This window comes from Branchiostoma floridae, chromosome 5 (genome assembly GCF_000003815.2).
Source record: "Branchiostoma floridae strain S238N-H82 chromosome 5, Bfl_VNyyK, whole genome shotgun sequence".
NCBI classification, from domain to species: domain Eukaryota; kingdom Metazoa; phylum Chordata; class Leptocardii; order Amphioxiformes; family Branchiostomatidae; genus Branchiostoma; species Branchiostoma floridae.
The window spans coordinates 1,673,209-1,688,819 of NC_049983.1; the positions used below are offsets into that span (position 1 = coordinate 1,673,209).

The 15,611-nt window shown below is 39.9% G+C and overlaps 1 protein-coding gene across 1 annotated transcript; it reads left to right on the forward strand.

Moving 5' to 3' along the window:
- Positions 1-269: 269 nt before the first annotated feature.
- Positions 270-14,905, forward strand: LOC118416525 (gastrula zinc finger protein XlCGF57.1-like). The gene is made up of 2 exons (XM_035821655.1): positions 270-339; positions 12,795-14,905. Exon 2 carries the CDS (start codon positions 12,802-12,804, stop codon positions 14,392-14,394), a length of 1,593 nt encoding a protein of 530 aa, XP_035677548.1. The 5' UTR covers positions 270-339; positions 12,795-12,801; the 3' UTR covers positions 14,395-14,905.
- Positions 14,906-15,611: the final 706 nt, after the last annotated feature.

Genomic DNA, 15,611 nt, shown 5'->3' on the forward strand with positions numbered 1-15,611 from the left:
GTCCACCCCTGGGTCGCGGTTAAAAGTAGCAGAAAACAGTTTTTCGCACCAAAGGGAGGAAGTTCAGGGTAGAGTTTACAAGATATGTGAAAATGAGTTTAAGTTCGTCTGCTCGTTCTCCTATTAAAAAAAAAAACAAACTTTTATTTCAAGGTGTTATGCCACCTTAAAGGGTAGCAACTCTGAAGTGTAGGCGGAACGCGCTACACGCTAAATTTGTATAACCAGGCATTAAATTGACCTTTCACCCAACAGTGTCAGTCACCTTTCACCTTTTACAGCTCCAGCCAGACGCTTGCAGGAGGATTGTGCGCAGGTGATAATCATCACTGGAAGCAGGTAAGAACGAGATATGCATACAACATGACTGCATTATTGTGAACTATAGGGGGTAGAGGTTCTTTTCATGGTATGTGGGCAACATCATGCAGAATTGTAAGTCTTTTCGGGGTGACGAAAATGAGTGTGGGGAGGGGGGCGTCTTTACCTTCACATGAACAAAGGAAATTCAAAGCATAATTGTTTTGCCCCATTTCATCTGCCCCTACTTCCTCTCTATCTACTCCAAACAAATAATGAACGGCCCGGTTGCTGTCACCATGGTTACTTGGGTCGTAACAGTCACTCTGTGCTGTTCGGTTACAGATGAACTTTAAATTGCACGACATTTGTACATGGTACAATGTATGGCAACGACTATTACACAAAGTACACATGGCAAGTATCAGGACAAAGCTCATGGGGCTAGATTATGTTTGTGTTAGACTAAACGGGTCTCGCTTAAAACGGCTAGTCTACCCGATCAGGTGAATCTACTCAAGATGCCACTGGGGTCATTTAGTTCTTTGGGAGAGTATACTGTAAAATGGGTAGAACTTTTACGACGGGTGATTTGCTGTGAGCTGTTGGCAATCACAAAGGACATGGGGCTAAAATGACAGAGCTGTAGATTTTGTGACGGTAGAAAAAAAAAAAAAAACTTCTTCTAAATAGATTGTTATCGGTATCATCTTTATAACTTCCTGTCACTGTATAGTGAACGTGGCTAGTATATCAGAGCAAGGACTTGATTAGAGACAGATGTATTTTGTAATTGCAAAACACAAGAAACAGAAAAAAGAAAACAACACCTATTCGTAAATAGATTTTTTAAGGTTTGTACTCTAAAAGAACCCCATAAATTCAGATAATGTAAACCACCAGTGCTGAGTGACATATATATGGTTCTTCCGAAAGAGTCAAATTTTTAAGGGGGGGTCCATTTTAGAGTGGGATGATTTTTTTTGGGGGGGGGGGATGCATAAATTAATTACTGCGAAAGATTTATATTGAACAGCTCACATTTTTGCATAGGGATGAAGATGGATTGAAATCTGATGTCTTTGCTCCCGATCAAATGTCGGCCTCTAGTTCATGTCACTGTAAAGTATATTGAAAACATATCTATTGGGAAATATATGCTTTGTGATTGAAAAGAAAAACAAAAGACTAAAGAACACATAACCGTAAATACCTTGTTAGGTATGACCATGAAAATATTAACATTCTTCTTCTTCTTCCGGTACTGTCCAACTGCTAAGGGATTGGCAATAATTTACATCTGTCGGGTCAAAGGTCGCCACTATTCAGTAGGCTAGAAAGAAGAGAGAGTACAGGCAACCTTTGAGGTGAAAGTGGCCAAGGACGGAGACTGGATGGTGTCTTTGGGCAGGGTGTTCGCTTGCTAGAATCTAGTTTTAATTGGTCCATTTCGTCCTTTCTAATATTTTTTTTTTAAATTTCATTAGGTTCGACATGGCAGAGGAAGGTAATGAGTCTCCTACTACTGTTCCTCAGAACTTCTGTAATGAATCTCCTACTGGACTATTATGTGGCATGGATGCAAGGAAAACCAAAGAACAGCCAATGTCGAGCAAAACCAGTTTGGTCAGTCAACCGAAAGCAAACACTGGAGATAAGCCCTACATGTGTGGGGAGTGTGGGTACAGGGCAGATTATAAGTCTACCCTATCCCGACATATGAGAACCCATACAGGTGAAAAGCCCTACAAGTGTGACCAGTGTGACTATTCTGCTACAATTAAGTCCAGCTTGGATAAACATCTAGCCAATCACAGTGGTGACAAACCCTACATGTGTGGGGAGTGTGGGTACAGAGCAACTCAGAAGTCATACTTATCCCAACATATGAGGACTCACACGGGTGAAAAACCCTTCAAGTGTGACCATTGTGACTATTCTGCTGCAGTGAAATCCTCTTTGGATGGGCATCTAGCAAACCACACTGGTGATAAGCCTTACATGTGTGGGGAGTGTGGATACAGGACAGTTCGGAAATCTCACTTATCCCAGCATATGCGAACTCATACTGGAGAAAAACCCTACAAGTGTAACCAGTGTGCCTATTCTGCAGCACACAAAATAAGTTTGGACCAACATCTAGCCAAACACACTGGTGATCAGCCCTACATGTGTGGGGAGTGTGGTTACAGGACAGCTCGGAGATCTAGTTTATCTCAACATATGAGAACTCATACTGCTGACAAACTCTACAAGTGTGACAAGTGTGACTATTCTGCTGCACAGAAGTTCACCTTGAACCAACATCTAGCTAAACACACTGGTGATAAGCCCTACATGTGTGGGGAGTGTGGGTACAGGACATCTTACAAGTCCAACTTATCCCAGCATATGAGAACTCATGCAAGTGACAAACCCTACAAGTGTGACCAGTGTGACTATTCTGCTGCACAGAAATCCAAGTTGACCCACCATCTAGCCAAACACACTGGTGATATGCCCTACATGTGTGAGGAGTGTGCATACAGCACAGCACAGAAGTGTCACTTAATCCGACATATGAGAACTCATACTGGAGAGAACCCCTACAAGTAGTACAAGTGTGACCAGTGTGACTACTCTACAGCACAAAATTCCACTTTGGACAAGCACTATAAAGCACTCCGGTGAAAACCCTTACATATTTGAAATTGAGGAATGCGATTCAGGGCATATAAACAAACCCATTCATCCAAGCATTTAGTGTTGAATGCCATATAGCTGCAAAAAAATTCACAAACCTATGCGAAACTCTTGTAGAGATGGCAAACTCTTCAACTGACGTTATTATTCGACAACGTCCCATGTGATTGAACATGGCAAGAAGACTTTCGCCGTCGTTTCTTGTAAATTCATCATATCACCTTATGATTGAAATGTACTTCTATTAGTTACTGAATGAAGGAGACCGTTATTGTAGATTTCTGCTCTCACAAGCTTTGTACAGGCCAGGATGATAAAGTTCTCCGAACAATGTAAATGCAGGTACTAGTCCTATTGTACTGTGATGTAAATATTCAGTGCCTATCAATTTTCCCAAGCTTTTGTCACCTTACCGATCAACAAAAATCAATCTTCTTGCTTAAGTCGTCCAACCCCTTTATATATGAAAATGTTGGACAGTTCATTACGGAAAAGAAGTCAAACCCATCAAATAGCTTAAGTAGAAATAGATTTAGATTAGTCGTTATTTCCTTTGGATTATCCATGAGTATCATTTTCCTTCTTCGTTAAGTATGTCTATGTATACCACTACTACTTAATTTAATCTGTATGCAATTAGCCCTCAGGCATGAATTTGCAATAAATATCTCTTATTAATATTAATATAGGGGAAATACGGCAGTGTTCAGAGTGTAGCAATGCCATGCATATACAGATGAAATAAAATAGGGGGAAATTTATTGATATCACGATCCAAACTATCGGATTACTACATTTTGGCTTACGATCTAAAATTTGGGATCATCATCAAAAAATGGAGTACACGATCCAAAATTTGGAATTACAACCCAAAATGTGGGCACAGGATCCGAAATTTAGAATTGCAACATAAAGTTTAGGAACTCGATCAGAAATTTGAATTACAACACAAAATTTAGGAACACGATCCGAAATTTGGAATTACACAATCCAAAACTTGAGATTAGAAAGCGAATTTAGCAACGCGAGCGACAAATGGTTTGTGCCAACTGAACCAATCATAAATCATCATTAACATAATGTTAACAGTATTACATGTATAGTGTATTACATATGCGTATGTTACAATCCGTTTGAAGAAAAACGACCAGATACGAGTCACGTTAAAACGCCATGCAGTCCGCCACTAGAAATCCAAGTCTTCGGGAGCGGTATCGCATCGAGTCACATCTTCAGGAATGAATAGCGTCTTGAGTCACATCTTCAGACAGGAAGAGGGAACGTCTCGAGTCACATCTTCAGCAAGCGGTAGCGTCTTGTCTGACCAAGTTGGTTCCTTCCAAAAGACTCAATGCTGATTTCATATCTGATTTTTTTTGGGGGGGGGGGGAGTGAGTGAGTTATGGGTTGTCACTTGATATCATAATGGCTCTTGAGATAAAGGTTCCTGTTAACCGTATTTTCATTAAGTAAGAGAAACGAAACTTAGTGCACATCTTAGTCAATGAACACTTTTTAATTGTGGTAAGTTTCTCTTGGTTTGGGTAAGGTAGTCAACAGAAATCTTTAATCAACACATTACACATTCGGCAATGAATCCAACTGTCTCTAATATCACACCTTATTCAGTCTTTGCAGGTGTAAAATAGGAACTGTTAGAATTCCAAAAATAAAAATGGACATGTAACCTATGGAGACAAATACCATTATTCAGGCGCAGATTCAGGTCCCTGCATTGATTGCAATTGGGTCAGATCTACATGAATAGATTTTACAACGGACTTTAAAGGCTGCTGTCATTTCTTTTTACTCAAGAAAAAACAATTACATTTGTACAAATGCAAAATAAAAATAAACGTACAAAAACAATAATCTACATAAAAACCAGAGAAACAGATAATGTCAGGAAAAAATTTTATCTTGAAATCAACCCAGTCGAATAAAAAACTTTGGACAAAAATTAATATATTTTAACCTCAAAAAGATATATGGCGTTCTTTACCTTTGTGCCAAATTTCAACTCATTTGAAAAAAAATTGCCGTGCAAAACAAACTTATTTACTTTATGACCCATCGTTTGGTATGATATGAGACAAAGTCATGGCTTTATAATATGACATAAGACAATATCATAGCTTTGGAGACAAAGTCATAATTTTGTGATGTGATAGGGGAAATATCGTGGGTTTGTAATATGAGAGGAGACAATGACATGGTTTTGTGATATGATAACAGACACGAATGACATGGTTTTGTAATATGATACGAGAAAGCAGTCATGGTTTTTGTAATATGATGAGGCAAAGTCATGCCTTTGTAAATTATATTTAGAATTTGGTCATTTAGTTTCGGGGGATAAGTGTACATAGTCAACAGCAATTTATTTCATTTTATCTTCGACACTGTATAGCTTGTTTTCATTTAGTAATGGTTTCGTAATATTTTATGAGGTAAAGTCATAGTTTTGTAATATGACAGGAGACAAAGTCATGGTCACAGCACGAAAACGAATATTTAAGCATACTTTCCGAGATACTTAAATGTAGCCTAAAGGTGGGAAAATATTTCCGCAGAGTTTACGGTATCGTAAAGACAACGGAAACCATGGTTTTACATTTCCGTAACCTTTCCGTATTCGTTAAGGCAGATTAAATACATGTAATATCTTTACATAACCTTTAAGCATCCTTATATGTGCCGTATATGAAACGGGTATTGCTTATGTACAGAAAACATCTACAGGCTTTGAACCGACCATACGTTCACATACAATCAGTTGACCTTCGCCTTTTTTTATTTTCGTGGTTCTCTAAGGTGGAAATTACCAATAGGAGATGATATCTTTTCATTGCCCTTCCGTTACAATTGATCTCATTTACATACTCTTATTAGTATAGGTCTATGGAGACCTCCCCCTTTTATGTATAGGTGCAAAAAAAGATGTCAGAATGGTAGCGTTTATTTTTAAGAAGAGGCATTGCTTTTACCAAATTAAGAGTATTTTCCGCTCAATATACCACATGCGCCGTTCAATAAAGCAGCGGCTTCAAATGAATAGCTCCTGCTGTGTTTGCGTGTTAAGTTTAACCAAGAAAAGAAAATCTCCTCCTGTGTGAAAGCTACATATAACAGATACAATCTTTCCGATGTCTTTCCGTTACATTTGAGCTGACTTTACATAAAAGGGGGGAGGTTTAAGCAAACCTCCCCCCTTTTATGTATAGGTGGAAAAAAGATGTCGGAAAGGTAGCGTTAATCATTACTTGAAGAAGAGGCACTACTTTTACCAAATTAAGAGTATTTTCCGCTCAATATGCCACATGCGTCGTTCACTAAAGCAGTGGCTTCAAATGAAGAGCTCCTGCTGTGTTTGCGTGTTAAGTTTAACCAAGAAAAGTAAATATCCTGTGTGAAAGCTACATATAACAGATACAATCTTTCCGATATCTTTCCGTTACATTTGAGCTGACTTTACATAAAAGGGGGGAGGTTTAAGCAAACCTCCCCCCTTTTATGTATAGGTGGAAAAAAGGTGTCGGAAAGGTAGCGTTAATCATTATTTGAAGAAGAGGCATTGCTTTTACCAAATTAAGAGTATTTTCCGCTCAATATAGTACATGCGCCGTCCACTAAAGCAGCAGCTTCAAATGAATAGCTCCTGCTGTGTTAGCGTGTTAAGTTTAACAAAGAAAAGCAAATCTCGTCCTATGTGAATGCTACATATAAAAGATACAATCTTTCCGATGTCTTTCCGTTACATTTGAGCTGAGGTGGAAAAAAGATGTCGGAAAGGTAGCGTTAATCATTATTTGAAGAAGAGGCATTATTTTCCGCTCAATATACCACATGCGCCCTCACTAACGCAGCGGCTTCGCCTGAATAGCCCCTGCTGTGTTAACGTGTTGAGTTTAACCAAGATAAGCAACATTTACTCCTGGTTAAAACTTACATATAGCAGATACATTTTTTGGAATGTATAGGTGCAAAAAAGATGTCGGAAAGGTAGCGTTAATTATTATTCTTAAAAGAGGCATTGCTTTTACCAAATTACAAGTATTTTCCGCTCAATATACCACATGCGCCGTTCACTAAAGTAGCGACCTTGCCTGAATAACTCATTCTGTGTTAGCGTGTTTGACGAAACCAGGAAAATCAAAATATCCTCATGGGTGAAACATAAATATAACATATGGTATCTTTCCAATGTCTTTACGTTACCATTGAGCTCACTTTACACAAAAAGATGCTATGTACAGGTGCAAGAAAGATGTCGGAAAGGTAGCGTTTATTTTTTCCAGTAGTATCGTATGTTACCGATATCGTTCCGTTACCTTTGCCTTTGAGCTTACTTTTCAGAAAACTCTCTGAACTTTTTTTACAGAGGTGGAGATCGATAGTTACAGAAAAAGATGTTGGAGAGGTAGCGTTGAAAGCAAGGAAATTAAATATTTAACCTCCTTGTTGAAAGGAAACAACAGTCGCCGGGAGCACTGCGTACATGCCCCCGAAGATTGGTGGTCATAATTACGGCGTGTTCCCGTTCAGGGTAAGAGGACTAGTACTGGGCGGCCTGTCCAGTATGTCGCTCGCGGGTGGCTGTGCCTTGCTTGCAGCTTGGCATCCCGACGACATAGCGTCCTCACTACCCGATAACGTATCATGGGAATATAGCGGGTTTGCTGTTTATATAATTTTCCAAAAAAACTTTCTTATCATCTGGAAGAACATTTATTATCTACAAGCAATAATCACGTTCTCCCAGAAAGGCTGGTATTTTCTAGTGTGGTAACAGCTGTGTTTAGCTTAACCTTGGCTAAACAGCGTACAAAGGGGATGGTGTTTTTCAAATTCAAATTTATGCGCCGTCAACTATGAATAACGAACAACGCGGCATTGAATTTCTAATTAGCAGCTGCCAGAAGAGGCCAGTCATGTGATAGGGCGTTATCCAATGACAGACAAAGGTGGGTTTTTTAAACCTAACGAATATGCCATAATTTATAGAAGAAACCAGTTTGCAGGGCGTCTGTTTCGGGACAAGTCAAGAAGGAGCCTTGGACCCGTTTCAACACACGGATTATCGGCGTGGCTTTGCCGCAAATGGATTCCAACGGAACTACAGGACGGAACGGACATAACCATAACCGGACATAACCATAACCGACACTCACGGCTTGCCGGAAACGGAGTACGTATGTTGGAGAGTCTTCAACGGGGCACAACTCAGGGTGAATTCAAGACTGTGTCGTCTTGACCAGCATAAGCTGGTGAGACATGGAGAGCACGGCCTGTTCATCACAAAACAGTACCCGTCTTCGGGAATCTCAGCGGATTTTTTTTCTAATGTGATGGCCAGATGGAACTATGTTGCTTGAAATGACGTCTTTCCAGGCGTATCGCCCGACACTGGACTCCAAATTGTGGACTTAAATGTAGCGGAGATTCGTGCATGGATATTGTACACCGATTGTTCCCTCGGTCGACCAATCCAAGTCCACAATTAGAATCACAAGATAGTTTAGACGGCGAAGCCATAGATACCGGTGTAGGTATGATTCACACCAAATAAGACACGCATACCCGATGCAAAAGTTCCAATTTAAGCCACACAAAACACATAAAGCCTACCTAAAGATGCGGAAAGGTTTAAACTTACGCCGCCTTTACTAAAAATAAATGACAACTATAGTCCAAGGAAAGATCACGGAAAGCGTTCGGATAAGTACGTTTCTGCACTTCTTCACGTGCCTTTCAGGGTGTGTAAACGACACATAAACGTGGGGAAATCGTGACGGAAATCGACTGTAAATGTGGTCAAAAGATCACGGAAAGGTCTTAAGAAACGCGTGCTTTCCGCCCGTATATGTTACGAAAAACTGTCATTAACGACGCCTTTAAGCGTCTAATAGTTGCGGAAAGGCACGTGAAGGAGTGCCGAAACGTACATATAAGTGCATTAAAGGGAATCTTTACGTTCACGGATAGATGTCGTTAAGTTGCGGAAAGGGTGCAGAAAGGTCTTAATAAACGCGTGCTTTCCGCCCGTATAGGTTACGAAAAACTGTCATTAACGACGCCTTTAAGCGTCTAATAATTGCGGAAAGGCACGTGAAGGAGTGCCGAAACGCACATTTAAGTGCCAACGTAAAGGTAACATTAAAGAGAACCTTTACGTTCACGGATAGATGTCGTTAAGTTGCGGAAAGGGTGCAGAAACGTCGCGTTTACGTTGAGTTTAAGCTTGCTTAAATACCAGATTTCGTGCTGTGGGTTTTGTAATATGATAGGAGACTGTCTTGTTCTGTGATATGATCGAACGCATAATTATGGTATTATGATAGAAACAAAGTCGTGGCTTTTTTCTAAGAGAGGTTCTGTGATATAATCGAACGCATAATTATGGTATTATGATAGAAACAAAGTCGTGGCTTTGTTCTAAGAGAGGTTCTGTGATATGATCGAACGCATAATTATGGTATTATGATAGAAACAAAGTCGTGGCTTTGTTCTAAGAGAGTAGTTAAAGTCGTGGTTTTGTAATGTGATAGGAGTCAACATCATGCTTTTGTAATACGATATGAGAATTTAGTGTCACTTGATAAGTGAAGTCAATTTTGAAAATCTTCGATTTGTTAAGTTTTTAAGTTTTTATTCACCAAGAAAGAAAATGAGAACAAAGGACTGTTGGTGGCGATTATGAAGGCATCTCCTTCGCCAGGCGGCGTTAATGGGAGACGATGAGGAATAACAATGGATATCAGCCTTCTCGTGACTCTGTCCAAAGTACGCTCCGTATTGAAATTAGGCCGAACCGACTTTATCTCATGAATGGCATCCTCAGGACACCCCAAAACTAATGCGTGAGGGCGAAAAAAGAAAAATCCAGCAAAAATAAAAACATGCTACTAAACCACAGTACTTAACATCCTGTCCATTCTTTCCTAGGCTTAGATTGTCTTATATTCACCACCAGTAAGACTGTAAGAGACAATCGTCGCCATCTGAATGACATGTTGTATTGCCATTCTTGTTTAAAGAGGGAACAAGGCCTAGGGCGCTGTAACCCAATGCCCAGACAGTGCCCCCCCCCCTTTCCTGGCGAGCAGCTTCTCTTGTAAGCATGAAATTCTGATTGCTATTAAGTGATATGTGGCCACATTATATTTTTTTCTTATTTTGGATAACAGGCTAGGCAAAAATTAATGCGCGCGCGGATTTTATCCATAAAATTGAGTAACTGTGGTCTGATCGAGGATAAGTCAGTAGCTTTTATTTATATTCAAATGAAAGAAGAAGGGTGCAATATTTCTTCCTCTGTACACAACAAGCGTCACTTTTATGCTCCAGCCCGGGCCAATTGCAATTTTTTTCTAAACAAAAACAAAGATTATAAAATCAAGGAAATGGTGACAAGACGCTCTTCACCACTTTTTACTCTCATCACAGGATCAAGTTGCGTGTCACATTTATACCATATTTAGACATGTAAAGAAGAAGTCATATATAGTCAAACGCACTTTTGAGGTTCTCCACTTCTAAGTCCAATAACTCTTGAACGACGTGCCGTAGGGCCACTAAATTTTCAGGACATGATATCGACATGATATCTAAATAGTATTTGACGTTTGACGTTACGTTGACGTAAGATGACGTAATTATGACGTCATCAATTTGATTATATTGGCCGGACCCATGAAAAAGGGTATTCTCAGAAAACTTCAAGTTATACTACAAGTGCAGATAACAGAATAAAAATGTTCATTACGACTTGTATTGCCAATAGCAACATGGATGACGTCATAATGACGTCATGCACATCTAAGATACGAGTTAGGCTCCGCCATATTATATCCACCACCTTGAATTTTTAAAACTCCTTTTTTTGCAACAAATAATCACAAAGGGCAATAGAAATAGACTAAGTTCATTCATTTATACGGTTTTTGATGAAAAAATACCAGGTAGTTACAAATTTTATGGGATGATTAGCTTGTTATTCTTGATCTGGCCATACGGTCCGCCATCTTGGATTTTGGGCTGATGACGTCATCAAAGTAGCATAATTTATGCATATATAATTATGAAAGATATGCTAAATAATATAAGTTTTTATTTATGTAACAAAATAGCAGTAATTCCTAACATATTGTCTGAAATTCCTAACATATCGGTCGAATTCAATGTTCTTGTCCACCCCTGGGTCGCGGTTAAAAGTAGCAGAAAACAGTTTTTCGCCCCAAAGGGAGGAAGTTCAGGGTAGAGTTTACAAGATATGTGAAAATGAGTTTAAGTTCGTCTGCTCGTTCTCCTATTAAAAAAAAACAACTTTTATTTCAAGGTGTTATGCCACCTTAAAGAGTAGCAACTCTGAAGTGTAGGCGGAACACGCGCTACACACTAAATTTGTATAACCAGGTATGAAATTGACCTTTCACCCAACAGTGTCAGTCACCTTTCACCTTTTACAGCTCCAGACAGACGCTTGCAGGAGGATTGTGTGCAGGTGATAATCATCACTGGAAGCAGGTAAGAACGAGATGTGCATACAGCATGACTGCATTATTGTGAACTATAGGGGGTAGAGGTTCTTTTCATGGTATGTGGGCAACATCATGCAGAATTGTAAGTCTATTCGGGGTGACGAAAATGGGTGTGGGGAGGGGGGCATCTTTACCTTCACAGGAACAAAGGAAATTCAAAGCATAATAATTAAAAATTTGTTTTGCCCCGTTTCATCTGCCCCTACTTCCTCTTTATCTACTCCAAACAAATAAAGAACTGGCCAGTCACTGTCACCATGGTTACTGGGGTCGTAACAGTCACTCTGCTCTGTGGTGTTCGGTTACAGATGAACTTTAAATTGAACGACATTTGTACATGGTACAATGTATGGCAACGACTATTACACAAAGTACACGTGGCAAGTATCAGGACAAAGCTCATGGGGCTAGATTATGTTTGTGTTAGACTAAACGGGTCTCGCTTAAAACGGCTAGTCTACCCGATCAGGTGACCGATAAATCTACTCAAGATGCCACTGGGGTCATTTAGTTCTTTGGGAGAGTCTACTGTAAAATGGGTAGAACTTTTATGACGGGTGATTTGCTGTGAGCTGTTGGCAATCACAAAGGACTTGGGGCTAAAATGACAAAGCTGTAAATTTTGTGACGGTAGAAAAAAAAACTTCTTCTAAATAGATTGTTATTGTTATCATCTTTATAACTTCCTGTCACTGTATAGTGAACGTGGCTACTAGTAGTATATTAGAAACATATATATTTTGTAATTGCAAAACACAAGAAACAGAAAAAGAAAACAACACCTATTCGTAAATAGTTTTTTTTAAGGCTAGATCATGTTAAAGACCAGGTTTGTACTCTAAAAACACCCCATTTATTCAGATAACGTAAACCACCAGAGCTGAGTGACATACTAGTGTATATGGTTGTTCCGAAAGAGTCCAATTTTTTAGGGGGGGGGGTCCATTTTAGAGTGGGATGATGTTGTTTTTGTTGAACAGCTCACATTTTTGCATAGGGATGAAGATGGATTGAAATCTGATGTCTTTGCTTCCGATCAAATGTCGGCCCTTTTTTATCACTTCATGTCACTGTAAAGTATATTAAAAACATATCTATTGGGCAATATATGCTTTGTGATCGAAAAGAAAAACAAAAACTAAAGAACTCATAACCGTAAATGCCTTGTTAGGCTAGACCATGAAAAGTAAACGTTATTTGTTTGCTTGCTAGAATCTAGTTTGAATTGGTGTATCTCGTCTTTTCTAATACATTTTTTTTTTATTCTATAAGGTTCGACATGGGAGAGGAAGGTTGTGGGTCTCCTACTACTGTTCCTCAGAACTTCTGTAATGAGTCTACTACCGGACTATTATGTGGCATGGATGCGATAAAAACCAAAGACCAGCCAATAGCGAGCAAAAAAAGTTTGGTCAGTCAACCGAAAGCAAACACTGGAGATAAGCCCTACATGTGTGGGGAGTGTGGGTACAAAACAGCATGGAGGTCTAACTTATCCCAACATAGGCGAACACACACAGGTGAAAAACCCTACAAGTGTGACCAGTGTAACTATTCTGCTGCACAAAAATCCAGCTTGGCCATTCATCTAGCAAAGCACACTGGAGATATGCCGTACATGTGTGGGGAATGTGGGTACAGGACAGCTCAAAAGTTTATCCTATCCCGACATATGAAAACCCATACAGGTGAAAGGCCATACAAGTGTAACCAGTGTGACTATTCTGCTACTTGTAAGTCCAACTTGGACAGACATCTAGCCAAACACAGTGGTGACAAACCCTACATGTGTGAGGAGTGCGGGTTCAGGGCAGCTCAAAAGTCAGATTTATCCACACATGTAAGGACTCACACGGGTGAAAAACCCTACAAGTGTGACCAGTGTGACTATTCTGCTGCAGTGAAGTCCACTTTGGACAGGCATCAAGCAAAGCACACTGGGGATAAGCCCTACATGTGTGGGGAGTGTGGATACAAGTCAGCTCGGAAGTTTGATTTATCCCTACACATGAGAACCCATAACGGTGAAAAACCCTACAAGTGTGACAAGTGTGACTATTCTGCAGCAAGGAAATGCCATTTGGACCAACATCTGGCAAAGCACAATGGTGAGAAACCATATATGTGTGGGGAGTGTGGATACAGGACAGCTCAAAGGTATAGGTTATCCCGACACATGAGAACACACACAGGGCAAAAACCCTACAAATGTGACCAGTGTGACTATTCTGCCGCAGAAAAAGCCAATTTTGACCGTCATTTAGCAAACCACACCGGTGAAAAACCTTACATGTGTGGGGATTGTGGGTACAGAACAACTCGGAAGCCTGACTTAGCGAAACATATGAGAACTCATACCGGTAAAAAACCCTACAAGTGTGACCAGTGTGACTATTCTGCATTACAGAAAAGTGATTTATACAAGCATTTAGTAAAACATACTGGTGATAAGCCCTACATGTGTGGCGAGTGTGGGTACAGATCAGCTCTGAAATCTACCTTATCCAAACATATGAGAACTCATACCGGTGAGAAACCCTACAAGTGTGACCGGTGTGACTATTCTGCTGCACAGACGTCCGCGCTGAACCAACATCTAGCCATACATACTGGTAATAAGCCCTACATGTGTGGGGAGTGTGGGTACAGGACAGTTAAAAAGTGTCATTTATCAGAACATATGAGAACTCATACTGGTGAAAAACCCTACAAGTGTGACCATTGTGACTATTCTGCTGCAGTGAAATCCAGTTTGGACAGGCATCTAGCACAGCACACTGGTGTACAGCCGTACATGTGTTGGGAGTGTGGGTACAGGACAGCTCACCAGTCTAACTTAGTGAAACATATGAGGACTCATACCAGAAGATAAGCCTGAAAATTAGAGAATAAGCTATCCGACAGGTATGAGAGTGCATGTTCGGTATGACTTGGGTTACGATGTGATGTCACCTATTTTCAAAGTTCTATATCCTTTTCTTCTTTCTATTGAGGCGACCGCTTTCAGCATTTTAAAGATTCTGTAACCTTTAGTTATGTGAAGTTTGCTGGAAAGGCAGTTATGCCGACAGACGCGTGAGTCAGATTTTGGTCTTGAAGATGACCAAATTAATGAAAGATATGGCGACCTCCGCCGGAAAGTCGTTCCAGCCTTTGATAATAAGTGGGGAAATGATATCTGTCGACACAGTGTATTACTTTTAATGGGTTGGGATGTGGTCGAGTGCATATGACGAGAACGCCGGGCTGTCTGACTAAGTTGAGAAATTGTCATGTGACGTGAGCTTCTGTGACATAAATGTAGTTTCTGTGACTCGTTCCTGATATGTAACAACATAACTGCTCAGTGAAAATGGAAAAAAAAAATCTAGTATGATAGTGAATTCCGTTATATTGTCTCTTATGTGGCTGGGTTTTAATATTGTGTCATAGGAGTGAGGAGTAGTCTAGTATGTTGTGTTGTAGTAGTCTTTACACACTGCAGCTGCTGCAATTAGATACCGCAAAAGAGAAAAAAAGGGCAAAAATCTGACATTGGTTTCCAACCTTGTTATGCTGGTCAATTTTATTTCATTGATAAAAAGTCCATTTCAAGTCATCACAAGGGTTCGTAGACACATTTGTAAGAGTTTTAAATTGTTTTGAATAAGAGCAGGTCTAAGCCATAAGATGTTTTAAAAAAATTGATATGGAAATTGGAATCTATCTAAATTCCTATGAACACGATGGTAAAATTTGGCCCCAAATTGTCCAGGTTTCAATTTGGGTATTTAGAACACGAATCATGTTCCATCTGACGTGATCGAACAGAACGCTGACGTGATCGAACAGAACGGGCGTTCTATTGGTGGTCGACCGCAGTCATCCGCAGGTTGTTACAGTTAACACGCAGAAACACCCTTGTTTTCCTGGGTGCCGTGCGTCGGAAGAAAAACTAACATGTTCGCAAATATAAAACGTTATCTGGCAAGCTTAGTTTTGCTGCCGCTAAGTTTGGAAGATGTGACATGTAACAAAGCTGCTGGCGTCATTATTGGTGACCTTGAAAATTGCAAAACTTGTTTACAGTGATATCAATTACTCCATGCC